This window comes from Typopeltis vanoorti, chromosome 15 (genome assembly GCF_054136105.1).
Source record: "Typopeltis vanoorti isolate ZY-2024b chromosome 15, IOZ_Tvanoo_1.0, whole genome shotgun sequence".
Taxonomy (NCBI): Eukaryota; Metazoa; Arthropoda; class Arachnida; order Uropygi; family Thelyphonidae; genus Typopeltis; species Typopeltis vanoorti.
Genome location: NC_143563.1, coordinates 72,401,355 through 72,426,618, shown reverse-complemented (window position 1 = coordinate 72,426,618; position 25,264 = coordinate 72,401,355). Strand labels below are relative to the sequence as shown.

The window sequence follows — 25,264 nt, the reverse complement described above, 5'->3', positions numbered from 1 at the left end:
CTTTAATTAATATATTCTATGTGAACAAACCAGAAAATTATGTACAGTTACCCTATGATCAAAGGAGTACTTAACGAAAATATAACAAAATCATGTTTTTCTGGCACAAAATGCCATATGGGTGCAGAAAGGTAAGGTTTAAGAACTGATTATCTTGGTTGGCACTAATGATCTGAGAGATGAAAAGTATTTTATGAAGGAGAATGTTGAGGGAGTTGTTGAACGAAGCAAAAAAGAAGAGAGAGAAGGTGAAGATTGTAAATCTTCTGCCATGCTATGATACAGGCAAGTTGAGGAGGAGGGCATTGATAACAACCCAATCAATTTGCAGGTTGTCCAGAAGAATGATGTAGGATTTGTGGACTTATGGTTATGAATTCGATGGAAAGAAAGATTTGTATAATGCTGACAGACTGCGCCAAAATGGTTTTGATGTTAGGTGTCTAGAGGGGAACTTTGTTCACTGAGTATGCTGAATTGTAAATCCAGGAAAACTTAAGCAATTACAGTGGATGCAGGTGAGTGTATATCAGTGACGGCTTGTACATAAGCACTGCAACATGCAGTACCCCCAAGGAAAAAATGAAAAAAATTAAATTTTGTTTGTGTTTATAAATAATAACAATGCTTAAAACATTATATAAATACAGTCATACCCTGAAATTACGCAGTAGGTGGGACCAACAAAAAGCGCATAAGTCGAATTCACGTAACTCGGGGTATAATTTTGCATGTAATTTGTATATACAAACATACAAAATATTAGTTAATTGGTACCAAAGGTTTACAAAAACACCTATATTTTTTAAGAAATATAATCATAATTGTAGTTTTTCGTACATAAAAAAAAAAAAGTTATTACGATGTCAATGGTTTCATAAAATCTAATAGATTCATCTGACGGCATGTCTTTTTCTTGTCACGCAAAATTTCTTCATAGCAAGCTAATGATTTTTTTTTTTATTCCTTACCTTGTGGCTACAATTCGTTCCTCGTTAGAATCTATGTCCTCCAAAATCTGTAAACCTTTCTTTTATTATTGTTCTTACTATGGATTCTTGTAGATCGAACTTCTTTGCTAGCTCACAAATTTTCATTCTGCCTTCAAAATCCTTAATAATGTTGAGTTTTGTTTCCAAAGTCCATGTTTTTCTTTTCTTGCCAGCTGTAGAAGAATCAGACTTGCTTCTTTTGGACGACATTATTTTTTATGTGATAAAATTTTTATCAAGAGCATAACATTAAACAATCGCAAGGTTTGTTGACCATAAAAATCGTGTATGAATGGAGACCGCACGAAACACATCAGTGCTTGTTCACAGCATGTGTGACACTGGCAAATGCGGCAGGCACTGGAAAGATACGACTAGGGGTGAAGCGGGACGGGAATACGTACATATAAGAAACCGCGTGACTCCAGATTCATGTAAGTCGGGGTATGACTGTACTATACAACATGTTAAAGGTTATAGCTTATGTTTCTACATTGATTGAATAGTTAATAATCGGAATTGTTCGATGAATGGTTTAGATTACGAAATAAATGCACTGCGATCTAACGCAGTGTCGGAATTATCACATTTGGTCAGTTCCAGCTAGACTCGCCGATATTTGTTTCAACTTGTCATTGCATATAGCAAGTGAATCTAACACTGCACTTCTGAGCAGTGTCGCTACAGATTAATTGTATGCTTGTGCACATTATTCCTGTGAGATATGAAACTTTTATTATTGGTGTGTGTTCGTGGTGAGAGTGAAATATTTTTGGTAAATCTTATTTTATTCTGTTAAAATAACATATAATTATTTATTATAAATACAAGGATGAATTATGACGAGTGTCACTGTTGAAAATATGAAAAGAGTTATATTTTCTCAGTTATCATTACACGAAACATACACTACGATCTAATGCAGTGTTGGAATGTGGAAACGACACTTTCCACCTTTCCACGAGAAATCTTTTATGATCATTGTAGTTTTCAAAGTGATAACTATTTTGCATGTATAATAGTTGGAAAATTTTACGTATAAAGCACGTGATTTCGCGTGTTAGTGACCAATTCATACATCGCCTTATTTCTTTCTCCCCTTCAACATGAATTGACTCTTCTTGCCGCCGAGCCAACGACAGTTTTCGTATCTGTGGTCGGACTATAAGAGGGTTGCTGCTGGACATGTATCAAGAAATGGTGTATGGAGGAGCAGAATCCAGGAGAAAGCAGGTGACTAGTGATGTATTGCAAGGTTCCATGCTAGGACTATTACTGTTTAATTTGTATATAAGTGATATAGGAAATAAGCTGAAGGGAGATATTCAGCTGTTTCTGATCATGCAAAATTGGGTAGGATAATAGTTAATCAGGGTGATATAGAGATCTTGCAGACTGATTTAAATAGGCTGACAATATGAGCAAAACATAATGGGTGTCAGTTGAATGTGGAAAATGTAAAGTTATGCATTTTGGAATAAAAAGATTACAAGCTGTGTACCACACTGAGAAAACTGTACTCCAGGAAACTGATGAAAATGAAACCAGGGATTTGGAGATAGTAGAGAGAAGGAGATAGTTGAAGTTGAGACCATATAGCTAAGATAGCTCATAAGATTACTTGGCTATTGAAGAACACATTAACAAGTAGAGATAAGGAAGTTATTCTTCTTTATAAGGCTTTGATACATCCTCATCTGGATTTCTTGAAGATGAGAAAGTGGTGAAGAGGATTCAGAGGCAAGCGACCAAAATGGTGAGTGCTCCCTATGAGGATATATTTAGAGAGTGTGGATTGCAGAAGTTGGTTGATAGGCAAAAAAGAGAGGTGTTGATAAAAACATTCAGGTTATTCAAAGAGTTGTGTAGGATTGATGAAGGGGAAATATTTCAGAACTTAGGTAGATGCTGCAGAACAAGAGGTCATCCCTGAAAGTTGAATAAAGATGTGGTTAGTAGGAGTGTGAGAACTAGATTTTTTGTTTGGATAGTGGTGAATGAATGGAATGGGTTGTCAGTGTCATTTGTGATTGCTTTGTCTGTTAATGAGTTTAACTATGCAGGTGTGGAATCATGAGTGGCGATAGAAACGTATGGTCTAATTATAAAGGAAAATTCTAGTGAGATTTATTAAGATAGACATAAAAATTATCATTGACAAGTAGAATTAAGCAAACTAACTACAACAGTGATAAACATCGTCAGGCATGTTAAGATTAAGATGATGCTTCACACATTGCTTTAACTGATATCTTTCTATATCCTCTTCTTCTGTAATCTTCAATCTTTTTCAAGTGAATCCCATGTGAAGAGATGATATGTTCTGCAAATTTTATAAATTAAAATAAAAAGATTGTTTTTTTATGTGTAAGCAAGTCTATTTGTTATTCTTCTCTATTATGGAAACATGTTTCAATAAAACACAGATCTGAGAGTTTTACATAAAGCTCCACATTTACAAAGAGTGTAACATATCTGTAGAAACTTTGTTAAAAAGGCCAAGCGAGGATAAACAGAATCAGATTTCTCAAGTACTATACAGTAACCCGTGTAATCCCTGCCTGTTGTGAAATAAGAGAAATCTTTTCATTTTGCTTAAGCTAATCATATTTATTTTCAGTTCAGTAATCATGTGTCTGCTTAATGGTGCTAAGAAATCCTTAGTATTTATTAATGAAAACATTCAGTTTATTTATAATAAATGTCATAAACATTTTTGGATAATGGTGAATATTCTCTCTCCTAGAATTATCCGAAATTAGGTGCATCTAGAAACAGTTCTGATCATTATGGCAACATTTTCAGTATTACTTCGTCATAAGCTTACACATACTGTTAACTACTCCTCCATATATTTGTCCTCTACATTGAGACATTTGTCATATCAGGGCATAAATTTTTGTATCATCTCATCTGCTAAAATTCCTCAAGAGTTAAAAAAAAAAAAAAAAAAAAAAAAGATGGAAATCACTGGCCTCAAGATCAGGGCCATGGGTGGGTGTTGAAAGACTTGAATTGTTTGAGAACATGGGGGCCATGCATTGTTGTGAATCAAAACAACTCAAAAACTTAGGAGGCCTCTTTTATTTTGAATAGACTGCCATAATTTTTTAAGTCTCAGTAGACATAGGCATTTATGTTGATCGAGGCATAAAGTCTGTGTGCAAAACACCTTATCTGTCCCAATACATGGTACATGTGATCTTCCTGGAGGAAAGCATCTGCTTATTCCCAACAATGATCCATGATAGTGAAACTGGGAGTCTAACTAAAAAATACCTAGAGAAACTGAAAACAACACAAAGAACTATGGAAAGAACCATTTTGGAAATAATCTGATTATATAAAAAGAATAATACTTGGATAAGGAAGCAAGCAAAGGTAATAGACATTGCATTAGTAATAAAAAGCAACAAATGGCACTGGGCAGGACATGTGATAAAAATGTCTGACAACAGATTGACAAAGAGAACAACGTAATGGACACCAAGAACTGGTTATCAGAAACCAGGTAGACCAGTGGTAAGATCACCCAAAATGGTAGAAGCATGAAGAGGCATTTGTCCAGCAATGGACTGAAGAAAGCTGTTGATTATGATGATGATAATGTTCCATTAAAAGATGAATAATTATAGAAGTATTCACGTTTACATTTGGGTTATAATAAATTACAAATACTTGTATGACTTTTTCATTATTAAATACATCTTAAGTTATACAAATCCAATTATGCATAAAGGTAGTAAAAACAAAATCATGAAATTTAATGGAGAGCTTAGGTTTGAACTATTCAAAGTTAAATTTTTAATGCAAACAGTTTGAACCACATTTCACAGTTTGAATGTGATTGTGCCATCAACCAGAAGGTGCCCTAGTGGTAGTCAACTGATACATGCCAAGAGATACAGTTTGTTTAAAACTTTTTTTGATTTTTTTACTTATTGAAAAATTAAATAAAGAAAAAAAAAGTGTCTCGTATCCTCTACAGGCCTTTCATGTACTCCGGGGATACATGTATCACACTTTGGGAAACACTGTTATAGAGAATCTGAGCTGCTTCAGATTTTATAACTATGTCTGGAGGAATATTATGCAGGCTTCTCTTTATAGAATAAAAGAAATCCGTTATTGGCATATTTTTGGAAGTGATTGCATAATCATGCCCATGAAACATTTAGTTCTTCCTAAGAGAGAGGATGGCTGAAAATGCTGGCTAACCAATTTGTTATGTTTTATTAGTTTATTTTTCACATGGATCTAGATTCTATGTGGTGCATTCAGAAACAAAGTTCCAATCACACATACTAGAAAAGCAAGTGGCAGGAGTAGATACTCTTGTGCAGTGATACTGCAGGAATTAAGAAGTATACATCAGACATATTGTCAGTTCTCAGTCTGTGTTTATAAGTTCACCACTGTGTTGTAACATGAGTAAGAAACCATATATCTCACAACTGACAATCCTGCTAGCTGTGAGATATGGCTAGTGATAAAATTTTTAAATATCAAAAATATTCACTGGACTGAAATTTATTAACAAGTTAGAAGTGTATGAGGAAAATGCATTAGTGAGAGAATGGGGGATGAGTGTAAACAATGAAGATTGAATTGGCCACCCACTGTTAATCACTATTGATCTACTTGACCAGATGAATGAGAAGATTAAACCCCTTCTGAGTTGAGTATACATTTTTGCACATTTCTCATTCTTTGATTCTCAAGAAACAAGGTATTTCAAATTATATACAAGATGGGTGCCAAAAATACTCCTAGATAGTTGCAAAACAAAAAATGAATGGTGACAGCACTTAACCTTTTGGAATGGTATTAAGATGAATTTTTGAGCCACACTATGATGAGATGAAACCTCTTTTCTCATATGACACTGAGAGAGAGAGAGAGAGAGTAAGCAGAAATCATTGAAATAGGTGGCATAGCAGATCTCCAAAAGTAAAGGAATTCAAGCGACATCCTCTTCATGCTTCTACCATTTTGGCTGATCTTGTGTATTTCTCCACCATAAATTTCCACATCTTGTTATTATCATCATTCTATCTTACCACTGGTCTACCTGGTTTCTGATAACCAGTTCTTGGTGTCCGTTTCATTGTTCTCTTTGTCCATCTGTTGTCAGACATTTTCATCACGTCCTGCCCAGTGCCATTTGTTGCCTTTTATTACTAATGCAATGTCTGTTACCTCTGTTTGCTTCCTTATCCAAGTATTATTATTTTTATATAATCAGATTATTTCCAAAATGGTTTTTTCCATAGTTCTTTGTGTTGTTTTCAGTTTCTCTAGGTATTTTTTAGTCAGACTCTCAGTTTCACTATCATAGATCATTGTTGGGAATACACACTGGTTGTAGATCTTATTTTTAGTCAGGTTAGTAAATTGCTTTTAAATATCTCTCTATAATGGTTAAAAACTTCCCATCTTGTTGTTATTCTAGCTGAAATTTCATCATCAAGTTTATGGTTGTTTGTTATGATTTGTCCTAGATATTTGTATTAACTCACTATTTCAATCTGTCTTTGATTTGTTTCGATTTGATTTCATTCTGAAGTATTTTCACTATACATCATTTATGATTTATCCATATTTATTTGTAGGCCTATCTCCAGACTTACTTCATTTAATTTGGTAATCATGTGTTCTAGTTCTTTTGGTGATGGTGCTGTTAGGAATAATGGGAATATTATTATAACATCTCTCAATTGTCTTTAAGTGCAGATACGCACTAAACTTTAAAGGGGATATGCAAGTACTGAAAGTTTGAGAAACTGCTCTATAAAACTATACTTCCACTTTCTAATATGAGCAGTTTAAAGCTGATTGGGAAAGTGGAAGTGTTTCAAGATAGGAGATAAATAATACAGGAAGCATTAACTTAATCCACAGGAACTATTTTACCTCTCATCAGTTGGAATGCTGAATTGAAGAAAGGATTTGAAGATTGTGACATCCATCTATTGCTATATGGCTTCCCTAAGGTTAAACATTATCGTTTGAATTACTTGTTTAAGTTTATAAACAAGGAGTTCCATTAAGATCTGTAGCAGACTGTAATTGTTGCTAAGAAGTTATCCTTATTACTTTCCATTTTTATAGATAAATCTCCATGTACCAAAATACATTACATTTTAAAAACACAGTTCATCTACAGATTCTGATTAGCCTGGATTTTGGTTGGAAGATGCTGGCTTTGCTTAAACAGGATTTCTCACTTTATGTTACCAAAATTAAATGTTACCAACAGTTGAAAGGACAGCAATGGAAATCCTTCTTTCTGCCACTTTAGCAGAAAGTACCAAAATTATCACTTTATGGATAATTTTGAACAGTGTCTTCTCTGTAACATTTGTTCTAAGCCTTCAGTTGTAGCACAGGTGGTGGCAGAATTTGTCAACAGCAATAAAAAGCCATCATCCTCCAAGATGCAGTTTACACCAAAAACTGAAACTGGCAGTTGTACCTTCCTCCTGTTTTTTAAGATTTTCTCATGCCAGATGAAGACCGTCATTTCTCAGTTTTTCAGAGGACAAAGATGCACACAGAGAATTCCATTCATAATTTTTCTCACTGTCATCCATATGTTGTTCATTTTGAACCCAATGAACAAGAATCCTTATAATGCTAAATGTCGACACTATTACAGCACATAAAATCTATCTAATGGTTTCAGTGTTACTTTCATCATTAAGATCATAAACAAATAAAACTACTCCATCTATGGAAGTTAACTGTTCCTTTCCCCTCTTTTTTTAGTAATCTTTTAGCTCATTGCCAAGATTCAGCTCTTGTCATTCAAATTCATTCCATGACATTTCCATGTCTGAAAGTTTTATACATTTTTCCCTGGTGTTTATCATAGCTCTTGCTGTATAATAGACTATATTTTATCCCCATTGCCTAACACTGATTAGTGGCTTGTTTTGGATTAACAGTGGAAGCAGCTAAAGCATGAGATTGGTGTATATTGTGTGTGTGTGGGTGGGTGTGTTTCCTGATTATTCTTTGTTTGAATCTTAAGTGCTCAAGCATACTGCAAAGTATGTGATGTGGACAGAGGTCAATAGTTTATTTTATACCCAGTGAAGGAATATGCAGAAAGAATTATTGTAGTTTATTTCCCTAAACCATATAATTTCTTTGTTTCTAAAAATGTCACCCAACTGTTTCATTATGAAGGCTTCTGTGGTATGAGGACATGATGAATTGTAGTGCTGGTATTTAACCACATAGGACAACTTGATAGTAAAAAATATATTTATTCAGTCACTTAACCAGTTCATGAAATAACTGTTTCACATTGTTGGGAGTAGTGAATAAAAAAATTAATGCTAAAAGTAGATAGAAATCACAGTGTAAATATTTGAACAAAAAAGATTAGCAATGGAATGTGTTATGTGCACACTTGATGATTGGTGGTATTATGCACATCACTAGCATCTGTATGCACAAGGTATTTTGTGAGAGTGGTCCAGACTAGGTGTAATGTCATGTCTTGTTTGCATTGTTGTTGTGGATATTTTACCATTTCAATGACTTTAAAAGCACTTCAGTAAAACTCCTACTCCAAAGAATGGCTATAACAGAACATTGGTCATTAAAATACTATATCAATCCCCTAGACAGTCAGATGAACATGAACAAGTTTTCAGAGGAGTGGTAATTCTATGCTATATTAAGTCAATCCCAGACAAGATTTCAAAAATGCTACATCAACAGGGTATCAAAGTAGCCTTCTTCTCCCTCATCAAGATCTCTAATCTCCTTAGGATTCAAAAACCTCCCAATCCACCAATTAAGAACCTGCCACTTACAAGATTACTTGTGTCTGTGGGGGTGTGTTACATAGTAGAGAGAGAGGCAGGTCACGAGATCTGAATGTTCAGGACATTTCAAAGAAAAAAAAAAAGGAAACACAAATCAAGATTGGCAACACATACAGCAAAATCCAAACATATGAAGTATTGGGGCACTGCACTGAAATTGATTCATGTAAATTATAGTTTCTATAAAAAGCAGAAAGGCATGATATTACACCAAGTTTAAACCTCTTTCATAAAACATTAAGTGCACATAGCACTTGCATGCATTCCTTTTTTCAAGTATTCACATTTTTATCTTTGCCTGCTTTTAGCCTTAAGTTTTTATTTTATTCACTACATCCTGATGATGTGAAACAGCTATTTCATGAAACTAGTCAAGTGTCTCCTCTCCTTGCTCCTTCCCCCTGATGCTATTAGAGTATTCGAGGGCTAGGGGTGAGTCTTTCCTATCTTGCTAAGTCATTTCGTCTTATGCAGCCACCGAAGGAGGCAAGCTAGCCTCAATAGGTGCCGGTCCCAAGCCCAGATAAATGCGAGGGTTGATGTCAGGAAGGGCATCCGGTCGGAAAACTTCAGTGCCAACTCAAACTATGATTATGAGTCGAAGAGAAAATGATATAAGGGCTAGGGCGTACCCCTTAAGCGACGTGCAGCCACATCGCCCTACAGCTGTGAGAAGTGGACGAGGGCTACCGTATCAAGGGCGGGTGCGGTTAAAGAAGCGAGTCCAGCAGGTGGAGAGGATGTTGCGAGTGGGAACACTGAATGTTGGAAGCATGACTGGAAGGGGAAGAGAGGTGGCAGACATGATGAGGAAGAGGAAGTTGGACATTTTGTGTGTGCAGGAGACAAGGGGGAAAGGCAAAGGAACTGGGAGATGGATATAAATTGTTCTACTCTGGAGCAAATAACGAGGGAAGAAATGGTGTAGGAATTGTGGTGTGTGGCAGAGTGAAGGGTGAAGTACTGGACTTGGGTAGAAGGAACGACAGGATCATGCGAATGAAATTGGGTCTTGGAGAAGAGCGGGTGGTCGTATTATGTGTATATGCCCCGCAAGTTGGTTGTACAGCAGAGGAAAAAGATGAGTTCTGGAACGTGTTAGATGAAGAAATGAGGGAATTGGAAGAAAATGAGATGGTGATTGTCGGAGGAGACTTGAACGGGCACATAGGAAGACAGAATAGAGACTGTGAAAGGGTGCATGGTGGCCACGGAGTGGGAATGATGAACCAGGAAGGAGAGAGGGTTGTGGACTTTGCAGTAGCGTTTGATCTGGCAATTGTGAACTCGTTTTTCTTCAAAAGGGAAGAACATTTGATAACATTTAGAAGTGGTAACAACAGCTCACAAATTGACTACATTTTGACTAGAAGAAAACATCTTAAGGTTGTGACAAATTGTAAAGTAATTCCAACAGATCAAGTAGCACAACAACACCGACTGCTGTGCGCATACTTTAAAATAAGATCGAAGATAAGAACTTCTGGTTGCCATGGGATGAAGACAATTAAGTGGTTTCGCTTAAAAGAGGAGAGTGTGAGGAATCGTTTCAGGGAGAGAGTGTTAGAGAGGATTTCGGATGGACTGGAAAGTGTACAAGATTGGTGGAAACATAATTCAAAAGTAATCCTGAGCTGTGCAATCGAGGTGCTTGGTGAGACATCTGGAAAGATTAGAGAGCAGAAGGAGGGTTGGTGGTGGAATAATGATGTACAAGTGGCAGTGACAGCTAAGAGGAAGGCAAAGCAGAAGTGGGATGAGTCAAGAGTGGAAGAGGACAGAGAGGTGTACAAAGAGAGAAAGCAAGAAGCCAAGAGAGTTGTGGCACAGGTGAAGGCCATGGCATATCAAGATCTGTATGATCAATTGGAAACAAAGGAAGGACAGAGAAAAATTTACCAACTAGCGAAATGTAGAAATAAAGCAGCTAAGGACATCTTACATGTGAGGCAGATCAAAGATGCTGAAGGAAGAGTATTATGGAGGGATGTGGACATAAGAAACAGATGGAAAATATACTTTGAGGGACTTTTGAATGAGGAAAATGCAAGGACTCACAGAGGAGATGGGCAGCCTTCTGAGGGGATGGTGCAGAACATCAGTAGAATGGAAGTGATGGAGGCCATGAAGAGGATGAGGAATGGAAAAGCGGTGGGCCCCGACAGAATTCCAGTGGAGGCATGGAAGGCACTGGGGGAAGAGGGAATTGACCTGCTGTGGGACCTGTTCATGAAAGTTTGCCAACAGGAAAATATACCCGAGGAATGGAGGGAGAGTACTCTTGTTCCCATCTACAAGGGTAAAGGGGATGCACAAGAGTGTAAAAATTACAGAGGAATAAAGTTGATGTCCCACACAATGAAGATCCTAGAAAGGGTTCTTGATGGTAGATTGAGGAAGGAGGTGGAGATTGCAAAGGAACAATTTGGCTTCATGCCTGGTAGATCAACAACAGATGCTATCTTTGGGTTACGACAGATTATGGAAAAATATCGAGAGAAACAAAGGGAGCTACATCTGGTATTTATTGATCTGGAGAAAGCATACGATAGAGTGCCAAGGCAAGAAGTCTGGAGGTGTCTGAGGGAGAAGAAGGTGCCGGAGAAATATGTCAGGTTGGTGCGGGAAATGTACAGAAATGTGAAGACAAGTGTTCGGACCTGTTTGGGACAGACAGAAAGTTTTCAAGTAACAGTTGGCTTACATCAAGGGTCAGCATTAAGTCCATTTCTGTTTAATATTGTGATGGAGGTGGTAACAGAGGAGGTGAGAGAAGATGCACCTTGGACAATGTTGTATGCAGATGACATCTTGCTGTGTGTAGATTCAAGAGAAGAAGTGGAAACTAAACTGGAAAGATGGAGAAAAGTACTGGAAGAGAGAGGTATGAGACTGAGCAGAAGTAAGACAGGGTATATGTGTTGCACAGTGGGCGGTGGCCAGGAGACAGATCTGGAGCTGGAAGGAAATGTCATCAGGAAGGTGAGAGACTTTAGATACTTAGGTTCAACAGTGGAAGAAGATGGAGGAGCTGAGAAGGAAGTGGGATGCAGGATACAAGCTGGTTGGAGGAACTGGAGGGAGATGGCTGGAGTGTTATGCGATAAGAAGGTGCCGATCAATCTGAAAGGCAAAATTTATAGGACAGTAGTGAGGCCAGCTATGACATATGCTATAGAAACTGTAGCCCTGAGGAAAAATAACATCAGCAGGATGGAAGTAGCAGAGATGAGAATGCTTAGGTGGATGTGCGGTGTGACCAGAAAGGATCATCTGAGAAATGACTATGTCAGGGGAACGGTGAAAGTTACGAACTTAGGAGCGAAAAAACAGGAGGCAAGATTGAAATGGTTTGGTCATGTGATGAGGAGGGAGGACGAATATGTGGGAAGAAGGGTCATGCAGATGGATGGGCAAGGAAGGCGGAAGCGTGGGCAGCCAAAGAAGAGATGGAGGGAGCTGGTAGAAGAGGACTTGAAGATGAAGAACTTGGATGTGGTGACAGCCCAAGACAGGAAGGTGTGGAGGAGACTCATAAGAAACAGTGACCCCACTTAAGTGGGAGAAGCTGTAGAAGAAGAAGAAGTCAAGTATCTGAATAAATAGTTTTTTATTATTATTATTATTATTATCAAGTTGTCCTCTGGTTAAATGCTGGCACTACAATTCATTATGTAACCTAAATGTTTTTCAATTATTTTCTCAATTGCTGCCACATCACTTGATTATTATCAAGTTGTCCTCTGGTTAAATGCTGGCACTACAATTCATTATGTAACCTAAATGTTTTTCAATTATTTTCTCAATTGCTGCCACATCACTGGCCTAGTCCATCCACCAGTATTTAAGAACCTGAATTCAGAAAACCCACTAATGTAGTTAATGTATATGTAGCCTTCAACAGTTTATGTTATTGAAAGTTTTTTGATGATTTTGAATGTTTTTACCATCTACATTTGTTGATGATGGCACAGAAGAAATTGTTTAACTTTTCATAAAGGAGTAATTCCAGACATAATGTATTGTTTTCCTTGTGTTGAACTAGGAAAAAGTGTGAAAATGATTGTACCACTAATAAAATGGTGAATAATGTTTTTTTTTTCATGTCTCATAGACTGATAAACATGCTAATATGCAAGTAGAGTTATGTAACAACTATACCAGTAGTGCATTAGTATTGTGGGTAGGCTGTATTTAATTTACTTATATTTTTGTGTTTTACATAATTCAGAAACCATACTCTAAAAACCAAACATGGAAATTTTTCATGCCTCTTCAGGCATCCAATAAGCAGGAAAGTGATCTTACACAGACAATGATGAGATTCATCTCACACCTAAAAGTTAAGAAATTGCCTCAACACTTGTAGTTACATAGGGTAAAAATAAGCTGAATTAGAATTTGATTTTTCTTCAACAATCAGTTTTAACAAGAGATCACTAAAGATTACTCTTTGGCAAGAGATCAAGCAAAGTTTGAGCAAATTGCATGAAAAAAAGTACAATGACTTTTCTTCCAATTTTTCTCGAGGTTCATTCTCTAGAGCTTGCTTATGTTTTGTGCTACTTTTTACACTTCATTATTCTGCTTCATGCATAAACTGAATTACATTTTTATAATCTGAGATAAAATTATATTTTCAAATTGTGTATATTTCATTAAGAAATAATGCATTGCTGCATTGTTTGGTAGTTTATCTCAGGTAACCATCCAGACAGAATCTTTTGGAAGTATGATGTCTGAAACTGGTAGTTCTATGACTTCAGTATTAGGTCCTGTGCTTCCAACAGTTGCATGGACTCCTCCTCATAGTGTGGAAGGATCAACACCTACACATACAGAAGGAACACCATCATTTACCGAATCTAGTTCCAGTGGAGATGTAGGTAAGACCGATATTACTTCTGATGATTATTCATTGTCACTGTCAACTTTCTGATAACACAGGATATCCCATAATTCTTAGTGCAGTTTTAAACTTTAATAGGTCCAACATTATAAAAGTTACAGATTTATAGTATATAATAGCTTAAAGAGTGTATAATTAAGTTTTATATACAATGATTTGTTTCTTATTAGTGTTCAGTATGACTGTCATCTTGTGCGATGCATGTAACTAGGCGATTTTCGAAGTTCTGGAAAACATTAGTAGTTGCTGAGCAGTGACTGCATTGATTGCGTTTGTAATTTTAGTCTTAAGGTCATCGAGAGAAGCAGTTTGAAGCACACATGAATGTTTTGATGTGACCCTATAAGAAAAGTCTAACAGTGTCAGGTCAGGCCATTTGTGTCTTCATCAGTTGACAGAAATCCAACTTGACATGATAATCCTCTTCTTGTAGCATTTGAACAGTTGTAATTTTGTAAGCATGTTTATGGAGTTGTCTGGTTAGAATTCTGTACACTGTGGCTTTTGGTACATCTAACTTAGCAGTAGCATGTTGCACTGATTTCCTGGAACTCTTATCAAATGCCCTTTTGCTTCCCTTGATGAACGCCTCCCTGATCAGGGTTTGTCATGAATTGATCCAGTATCTGAATTTTTTCATCCAATTATTAATTAAATTTTTGTGTGGAGCCTCCTTGTTATAATGGACAGAGAATTTTCTTCTTACTGCTGTTATAGACTTGAGTTCAGCAAGCCACAGGATGCAATTGACTTTTTCTTTAACATTTGCCATCTTCAATCATACCAGTCTAAAAAAATAAAATAAGAAAAATGTAATGAAATGATATTTATTGCAACTCTGTAATAACTGTGATACTTTTAAAACAGTTAAAGATCAAACTGCATTAAGAATTATGACACCCTGTATATCCTCAAGGGACGTACATGATACTATGACAGTACTACATGATTAAGGTTACATTATTGTAACTCCAATCAACATTTTTCATCCAAATAATTAGTCTCTTTACTTGTTAGCACTCCAATATTGCCATTTCTAATATTTTGGTCTTCTATGGCACTTCTGACAGGATCTATCCATCTGGATCTTGGTCTTCCTTTGGATCTTTTCCTGTGATCTTTAAGTGACAATAGCACATTAGATTAGCTCTGCTAACATATTCCTGAATGCTAACAGTTTCAAGTTCCTTCCTGATATCTTCATTTTTTCATATGACGTCATCTGTTCATTCCCCTAATTTTTTGCACATCTCTCATATCTGTTGTCTAGTTTTTGATCAACTCTCAGATCCATATCTTAAAACTGGTTTGAACACTGTCTTTTGTACTTCTAGTTTAGTGTTTGCGCTAATTCTCTCTTATTCCATATAAATTTATTCAACTTGCTCCCCACCTTACTAGCTTTGCTTATTCTGTTGACACTGTTTCCATATTTAATTTGTCAAGACACTAAAAACTGTGCCTAAATAGCTGATAAATATCCTGAATCATATATTTTACTTGCTCTATAGGTTCTCCATTGTGAATACAGTTGATGTTTTCTATATGGCAGCCTATTTTCACAGTCTTGGTCTTTTTGTTGTTGATTTTCATGCCAAATTTGTTATAGCTCTTATTCAATTTAGAGAATCCTGGTGATGATTTTCACTAGTTTGTTTAGGAATACATTTTCTGCATAAAGCAAAGAGTTAAGTTTGATATCTCCAATTCTAACATCAGGTTTAATGCTACTTTTTTTCATGATGTGGTCCATATAGATGATGAATAAGAGTGGTTAATGGTGTGCACACTTGTCTTACAATTGATTTTATATCAAACTATCCTCCAGTATTTTCTTGTCTAACTGCTGACTTACAACTTAAATATAGGCTATGTATTGCTCTGTATAATGTTTTGAATAGCTTTTCCCTGGGCACCTTCATATGCCTTTTCTATATCTACAAAACAAAGGTACATATTCTTATTATATTCCTGCTATTTCTCCACTATCATGAAGTGAAAATCTGAACAAGCTGAGTTCAACCCTGTTAGGTCTGAACTCAGCTTGTTCAAGTTTCTCTTCAAAAGTATTCCTTATTCCCTTATTAAGTATGTTTGCATAAATCTTTCTTGGAACACTTAGTAGCAATTCCTCTAATTCCCATTCAGCTTTATTCTTGCTATTAAGACCTCACTTGACTCTGGTCTCCTGTTTCTGTAGTTATTCTGATACAGTAGAGAGAGTGCAAAGGAGTGTCAAAAATGATATCAGGATTGTGGAATACTGATTATGAAGCCAGATTGAGAATTTCTAGGCTGCAGACACTAGCAAACATGAGAAAGAGGGGGGGGGTGATATGATTGAGACTTACAGACTCCTGAAAGGGTTATACAGAATTTCAGTAGATGGAATTTTTCATTTTATGAAGGGTGGGGAAAGGACATCAGGGCATCCATGGAAGTTAAGAATGAATGTTGTCAAGAAAGGATTAGGGCTAAATTTTTCTCTCATAGAGTAGTGCATGATTTGAATGGTGGATGTTGTGTGTGCAAGTAGCGTGAATGAATTCAAGAACAAGTATGACAGCTGGTGTGAATAGCATGGCCTCCCTCGATGAGTTCCTTCCTGACTTCCTGGAGGTCTCTCTTAATAATAATTCCACTTTTTTAGATGGGAATTATGAGCGCTCTAGTTTACTCATCTGAAATATGACCTTCTGACCAAGCCCTCTGAATTATGCAGTGTAGCCACTGCAAAACTCTTATACCTCCATATTTCAACATTTCTGGTGGAATCTCATCTACTCCAACTCCTATTTTCATTTCATCCTTTTGATAGCTTTTTTTCTGCTTTAAGTATTGATGTGTGTGCTCACAACCACATACACACTTGCTCCTGTTTGCATTCCTCTTGAATAATTTCTGCTATTCTGTCATTGCTTGTTTCATTTAAGTCTTTCAAGGTAATTAAGAACATTAACAGATTGCCCATCCCACACGTGGCATTTATTTTAATGGGCATTGCTGCCTCTCGTGTGTGGGAGTAATATTTAAAAAAATAAAAAATTACTCCAGACATCCAGAATATCTTCAGTTTTCATGTCACTTTTATCATATTTGATTCCTTTTGCAGTATTCCTCCATTTCTAATCTTTTGCAGACAACTTCCAGAACCTTTTTTCCACATTGCTGTTAAACAAAAGTCATGAAGTCTCATGATTTTTGTTTAACTACACTTATACGTGGCTTAACTCTCATGCATTTTTTTTCTTCTCTGTATTCTTTTAAAGTATCTGCTGACTTATTTGCTAGGAACTTTTGATATGATTTCTTCTTTTCCAGGACTTCTTGATATGCCCAAGATGGTGTCCTTATTTTTCTATCCTTGTAGACAACTATATCATATGCAGGGGCGGCTCATGCACTGGCACTGCAGCACCCCCAATTTTTCTCAATATATAAATATATTTATTTATATTTGCTTGTAATATTTAATTTTATCATCAACAATCCTATATAATTCTCTTATTTTGTATAAAAAATAATTAAAATCCATCTTGTAGCACTCAGGGAGGCAAAGGTCGCAAGCATATGCACGTCATAGTGAGATGTGAGCTATTAGCATAATGCGGCACTGTTCGTCGTGCAGTTCTACTGTTGTTTATATGCAGTTTGTGCCAGTAGTAGAGTGTTCGTAATGCTTATCGGTTTTTTTTTTTTAATGTTTGGCCCATACACAGGAGATTGGTTGGTCAACCTGTAGTACATTAGTACCGTGTATGGATAGTGGGTTGGGAAAGGAGAATTTGTTTACATTTGATTTGAATGACTTTAAATTGTATTCCTTGGGAAACACAGCAGGTGGAAGATTGTTCCACAGTGCAGCAGCTGCAGGGATGAAGGAAGAGGAAAAGAAACTTGTTCTGTTTGTTTCTAGGTGTACTGTGAAGGGATGTTGTGCAGCAGCTGCACGTTTTCCAATGAGTTTAGTACTGAGCAGAGGAATTATTGATGCTATTTCAGATGAGCATTTCCCATGGAAATATTTGTACAATATACATACTGCAGAGATCATACATCTGTGTGAAAGTGGGGGGGGGGGGGGGGAAGTTGGTAAGGGATGGATCATTGATAAGTCTAATTGCTCTCCTCTGTATTGAGTCGAGCATTTTGAGAGAGCTTTTAGAGGCCCCACCCAATATGTGGGAGCAGTATTCAATAGCTGGGCGGATTTGTGATTTGTATAATTTTAATAGCTGTTTGGGGGTGAAGTAACGTCTTGAGCGAAAGAGAAATCCTAGTTATTTTGAGGCTGAGGATGCAATGGTTGTGATATGTTTATGCCAGGAGAGGTTTGATGTGAGGATGATACCAAGAAGCGAGATCTCAAACTTTCTGGAAATTTGGGTCTCGTTAAAAAGGTTACTGGGGAAAAAATGGTTCTTTTTTATGGGAAATAGTACAGAACTGGGTTTTATTGCCGTTGAAATTTATGAGGTTATCCGATCCCCATTGCAGGATGGCTTGAAGATCGGAGTTGAGGGTGGTGATGGTTAATGTTCTGTAGGTTGAGGTGAGTTGTTTAGGATAAGGCGTATCAAATGTAAGCGAGGAGTGTAGTGTACTGTCTTCTGCAAAACTGTGTATTGGGTTGGAGGTCAATTGCAGTAGGTCATTGATATATAGCAGGAAGAAGGTTGGTGAGAGGACAGAACCTTGTGGGATCCCAGCATTAATTGAGTGGTGAGAGGATAGGGAGCCATCCACCATCACACACAGTGTGTGTCCAGACAGAAAGCTGGCAATCCAACTACAGAAGTCCTGGATCAGACCGAATGATGGTAGTTTGCCTAGTAGGCCTTTGTGCCAGACCCGGTCAAAGGCTTTGGGAGATGTGTTTACTCCGTCTCTTTAATTATTTGGGCACAACAATTAAAGACATAACATTTGTTATAGTTTTTATTTCAGAACATTATTGGGGTTGTTGACAATTATGACCTCAGAATTTTTAAGTAATTTTGAATTATACTAAACTGTATAATTTTATTGATAATAAACAATATTTTTTCATGATATAAAACAAGAAGAATATATTTTATTTTTAAGTAATTTTGAATTATATCAAACTGTATAATTTTATCGATAATAAATAATATTTTTGTCATGTTTAATTTTTTAAAAAATTTTTACCATAATTTTCATATTTTATCCAAACACGTATACACTGTACTTACAGTGTGTATGTATATTTCGAAAGTTGCAGCACCCCCACGATTTCAAGCTGCCCCTGATCATATGTTTCCCTAGCTTAATTAATTGTTCTTCAGTTTGTGTGTTGGGGGTTGGAATTGAAGCACTAAAAAAATAAATAAATCCCACAAATTGCTTAGCTACTAATTCTCTTTGTATCCCATGGCATATAAAGCCAAGATCCATTTTCTCCAGTTACTGCTGTCTCCTGACACTAATTCTGCTTCTCTCCAATTCTGTAAAGTTACTTTAGGCCTTCCCTTTTTCCTTCTGGGATCCATTTCAAAGCCACTCTACAATCTCTCTTTCTCCCCCCCCCCCTCCATTTCTGTCTGTTTGTTTTTTTCTTTCTTTCTTTAATGATACTGTTTTGCTCTGTTCATTTATATAATTTATCTGTGTGGGCCAAAATATTTGTAATATTTTATGCAAACGCTTTGTGTAAAAGCAATTTAATTAACTTACTGCGTTTTTGCTTATATTCCATATCTCTGGTCCATATAATAATATGGCCTATTGCTATTGAAGATTTTTATTTTGGTTTTATTATATTTGGATGAGTTCCATATGTTATTCAGTTTTCTGAAAGCAGTATTTGCTGATGTCAATCTTTGCATTTATATCCCCTGTCAGTTCCACCTTCAGCATTAATTAGCTCCTAAGTATGTAAAATTCTCAACTTCTACTGCATTTTGACCAATTATAATTTATTTCTGGTATTTGCTGTTCAATTTTGCTTGTATATCCCACAAATTAACACCCCCTAACCCATTGATGGAAAGAAAATAAAACAGCAAGTGAGCCATATACTGAATAATTATTATTATTATTATTATTATTACCTCAAGACCTCATGGAGTCAAAGACTCATCTAGGAGGTCCTTTTATCACACACACAGCTCATCGTACCGTGTCTTGAACACATTCAAACACACCACACTCTCAGGCAAGGCATTCCAATCATTTACACTCTGCATGAGAAAAACCTGCTTCTCACTTCCCTACTCACACCTTCTTTATACAGTTTCCAGGGATGACCTCTGGTTCTCCCCTAATATCCCACTATTTTCTGTAGAACTTCTCCAGCATTCATCCTATAATAACTCTTTACCAACTCGTAGGTAGGTCTCTATCATATCTCCCCTCTTCCTCCTGTCCACCAGACTCTGCAAATTGTATCTTCTCAATCTTTCCTCATATTCGACATTCCAGATTTCAGAAACTACCTTAGTCAGTCATCTTTGGACCCTTTCCAACATCTCTTCATCCTTCTGAAAACCAGGTGATGGGCACAATAATCCATGTGTGGCCTAATCAAAGCCTTATACAAAGGAACAAGAATCTCCCTACTTCTACATGTCAGCCTCCGCATCATTCCCAGAAGTCTTTGTGTTGTCTTCACAATTTTGTCTATGTGTCACCTAAATTTCAGATCCTTATCCACTATCACCTCCAGATCTCTTATTTCTTCCACCTCCAATAATATATCCTCACCAAGCATAAATTCTACATCCCATCTTTGTTTTCCAAATTTTAAAACCTTACATTTTGCAACATTGAACTTGCATCCCCATTTCCGTGCCCAATCACTCAATTTATTCAAGTCTTCTTGCAAGGCCACAACATCTTCACTACTCTTCATGTTTCATCCCAACTTTCCATCATCTACGAACAACTGAATATCTCCATCCGAATCTTCACCTGTATCATTAATATACAAGTTAAACAGTAATGGCCCTAAAACAGACCCCTGAGGCACTTCACTAGTGACTTTCCTTTTCTTGGATATCGCTCCCCTATACACAACTTGTTGATACCTATGAGATAGCCAGTCTCCAATCCAATGCACTAATCTAATATCCAACCCCATCTGCTCCAGTTTGACTATCAATTTATCATGAGGTACTCTATCAAAAGCCTTTGCAAAATCTAAGTATATTACTGTGTATCCTTCTCCTTTGTCCAAGGAAGCAGTCACTTTATTGTAATAAGTAGATTACTAAAACATGACCTCCCTTTAGCAAATCCATGCTGTCCATCAAAGATAATACTTGTCAACCCAACTCGGGATCATAGTTCTCACAAGCTTCTCCAACAACTTAACCACAACACCTGACACAGAGATAGGCCTATAATTTGATGCTTGAGTTCGATCACCTCCTTTATGAAGTGGCACAATCTTGCTCTCCTTCCACTCCTTAGGAACTCGACCGAGTGCTGCAAGACTCGTATTAAAAAAATATATCAAAGCAGGTGTCAACTCCCTGGCACATTCCTTCAGAATACATGGTGATATAACAGATCAAGTACCACAGCCTTATTAACATCTAGTTTACTCAACTCCCCATACACCCCTTACTCACTTACAGTCAGTCTCTCCTCCCCATCATCTACTGCTCTCAATCCCTCCATGTAGTCACATTCACAAGATTGAAAGACCTTTATGAACTGCTCATTAAGTATCCCTACCACACATTCTGCAACAGCTGTCTTTATACCATTTTCTCCTATCAGTGTCATCCTTCCATAGTCATTCTTTCTTTTGCTGGCTACATATCAAAAGAACTCTTTAGGATTCTTTTTGGCTTCATTAGCTAACTGCTGTTCATACCTTTCTTTATCTACCCTCACCAACCAAGTCGCCCTCCTTGCCTGGTCTTTGTAGACCTCATGGAATTGGTTATTTCCACTTCTCTTATGCTGCCTCCACATGCCCTCTTTCTCTGTATCGCATGTTTAATCTCTTTATTCATCCATCTCACACCTACCTTATTTAACCCTCGCATCCTTTCGCAACCATATGCCTGGGGAAGGAGTGTCCAAGGTTCGATTCCCGTCGAAGAGGTGAAGAACTTGAGGATCTTCCTCAGGCATAGCCTGCAAACCGGCCCTGTGAACATATGCTTCTACAGTCAAAAATATATCCCCCCCAGTGGCAGGCTAGGCGACAGGTCGGTTGGGAGTGGTACTAACAAGAAGTCGCATCTAAGTAACATGCGGACCCTGCATAGGAAGCAGGAATAACGCGTAGTGAAAGAAGAAGAAGATATAATCCTTGGAATACATTTAGACATTGCATCTACTAGATAGTTTTTGAAATCCCCCCCCAAGCTGCATTGATCTCTTTTCCAGCTAACTCCTCTTCCATGTTACACCAGCAAGCTGTCTCCTGAGCTCTTCATAATCACTCCCCTTGTAGTTCCACATATACCCTTTTCTTATTTGCTAATTGATTATACATTTCATTATCACCACCATCCACATTATCTGATCTATAACAACATCCAACCAAGTATTTGATTCCATTGACCTCTATCGTGCACCATACTGCCTCAAAACCACTGGCACTATTTCCCTCTTGCATCTCTACTTTGTATGGATATAACTCTTTCTCTATAATCAATAGCACTCCCCCTCCCTTTTTACCTCTTCTATTCTCACGAAACACATCATACCCATCCATCTCTATTCCTGTCAGGATGTCGTCCTCTTCCAACCATGTCTCACTTATTCCGACACTCTTTGGGTGAACAGATGCAATTAATGCAACCATTTCATCTGCCTTGTTTCTTATACTTCTAGCATTTCTTTATCTACAGCTAGTTCCACTGATACCACCCACTCGATGTGATTTTTCCATGCTCAACTGGGGCCATTTCCCTTTCTGCTTATTCATTTTAAAACCCTATTCAATTCCAACTGTTTCCTCTCTACACATGCTCTCACCTCCTTTCAGAGCATCCACGTTTCTCACGCTATGTACCCCTGTCCTCCCTGAGCCTCCCTATTTCCCCTGCTCCTCTTGCACACCCATTCTCTCATTTTCTATACTCATCCACTCACTTTTTCATTCATAACCACCTCTTCAATCTCTCCTGCTCTTCCACATCACTTCATGCTTGATCTGATTCATTCTCTCTCTCACTCTACTCACTTTTCTACCTTCCAGCAGCAGTCTCTCCAAGCGACTCACACCATAACCACTCAATTGCAGTCTATCGCTCCCATACAGTTCACTTCGTCCCTCAAACTCATTCCACACATTAACAAACTGCACTCCCGTCTCCTCACACATTTCAGCCAACATATCATTCATAATCCTAGCTTTCCGCCTCATCTCACCACAATCATACCTAGGCAACACGCTGACCACCCTTCTTGTCACACTATTTTCTTTTATCCTTCTAAGCAGCCTCCTGGTATCCATTCTGACGTTCTCTTTGTCCTCTGCCAAATCATTCGTACCAATTAAAACCATCGACTCCTTAGCTCGCTCCCTCCTCATATCCAATGCCTCAATCACTCTACTCATTTTTTTAACATTCTTTCGCCTCTCTTTCACACCATCCTTCTCTTTTGAACGTGCACTCATTTTTTCTGCGACATTCTCACTACTAACACTTTCTGTTATCATTTTCATATTTGCATTTGTCAATTCCTCATTCAGGTCGCACTTCGCACACACCTTCCTTCCATCCTCCCTAAACATCCACAAATCATTTATGTAATCGAAAGAATACATATAGCACACCTTACACTTAAATGACTGAAGTCTAAATTAAAATCATGGAATGACAAAGCCACCATGTTTATTCAAACTAATATACATAATACAAAATTCACCACGCCTGTAGGGTAGTTTGTATATATTTACACATAGCTCATCTTTTCTTATGTCCTTATATATATATTTTTTTTTAATTTAATTTTTAATTTGCTTTAGTGAATTTCTTTTAGTATAGCATTGTATCTATGCGGTTATAGTCAGGACTTTTTCGGTGATTTTTTATAGTGAGAATCACCTGCACAATACCGACATGCTCAATAATAGTAAATTAGATGTCATTGGAAATAAATTTTTAATTGATTAACCTATTCTTCATTCATGACATTATTTCTTATATTTACAAAAATTCACTGAAAGCCATTCCACATATTTTCAACCCTGAAATTAAAAATGTACTTATGTTTGTTTGCCCTTATTCACTAACTTTGTGTTATGCTGCCTAGTTCAGTTAAGTGCAACAAACTGTTGATGTTTATCCTGTATATTCCTGAATTAACTTGTAAACTGCAATTAAATCTCCTGTTAGGAAAATTCATATTACAAGCAACGAACCATATATCATAACTATCATGATAATACCAGCCTTTTAACACTTTTAGTGAAGCTTTTCTGAATACTTTTCTCTTGATATTTATTAAAAATATGGTTCAGGAAAATCATACATACTGATAGGAGTAAAGTTCCAAAGATTGTAGGTTTACTTAAATGTGGCTTCACTTGCAGGAGAAAGGTAGTAATGATACCCATTTATAAGTCTCTGGTTAGGCCAGTATTGGATTATGGCTTTAAGCTCTAGATATTCTTAAAATTGAGTGTGAGTTAAGATTACATGGTATTTAATTATAACTTGTAAATGTGAGCCCACCCATGGTACTGTTGTGACCGTATATCTCTGATATTGATATATCGAGGCAATTTATTTAACTTTATCCTTTCTTATTTCAGTCGCTATATCAAGTTCTATCGCATGTACCTCTTTGTTAAGTAGGTTGCGCCATTGTTATGTGATCTTCATTAATATTAGTCTCAACCTTATGTCTCTTCTTACGTAATTTAATCTCTTAATGGCCACCAGAAATTACCCATTCCCTGAATTCTGAGTTATCCTGGTCTCTCAGGCAAATTTCTTTTTTTTCTGGACCTTAAGGTTAGAGATAAACTCAGCCTTTAGGGTAATCATAAAATATCAGGTGCCACTAACAATGTAAATTAAATTCTTAGAAACTTGGGCTCTCTGGCTTATTTTATTTTGCAGTCATGCCCTACTACTTTCAATTGGGGTATTCCCGCGCGCACACACACACACACACACACATGTTCTCAGGTTCGATGTTTTATGAAGGGTCAGTCATCATGATCAGAAACACATGTAAGTAAGGAATCAAAACATTTATTAAACTCAATAAATAATGCCATACAAGTTAAAATGGTTATCAAATCTAATGTTAAACTTCTACCATTCATTCACTCTCTCACTCTTAAAAAACAATTATGCATTGACTTCAAAATATTAGCAAATTCATTAACTCAACTTATAATACACTCATAATTACAGCTCATTTGGACATTAAGACATTTTAGCACATTTTATAATCTCTCTCGGATTAAATACGACAGAATCTCTATCTAACTGAAAGTCCTTAAAGTTCACTTCAAAATCATAGTCATTTACATAGATCTTAATTCTTCACTCTTTCTTTCATTACAAATTTTTGGTTGCATTCGCTTA

General features: G+C 36.8%; 1 protein-coding gene across 1 annotated transcript in view; it reads left to right on the top strand.

Moving 5' to 3' along the window:
- The window catches only part of LOC150098880 (phosphatidylinositol 4-phosphate 5-kinase type-1 alpha-like), a 322,543-nt gene that overhangs the window by 260,258 nt on the left and 37,021 nt on the right, over nucleotides 1–25,264 (top strand). Inside the window, exon 17 of the mRNA XM_090405835.1 lies at nucleotides 13,523–13,716. Within this exon, the coding sequence (XP_090261961.1) occupies nucleotides 13,523–13,716 (194 nt within the window). The remainder of the gene's footprint in view (nucleotides 1–13,522; nucleotides 13,717–25,264) is intronic.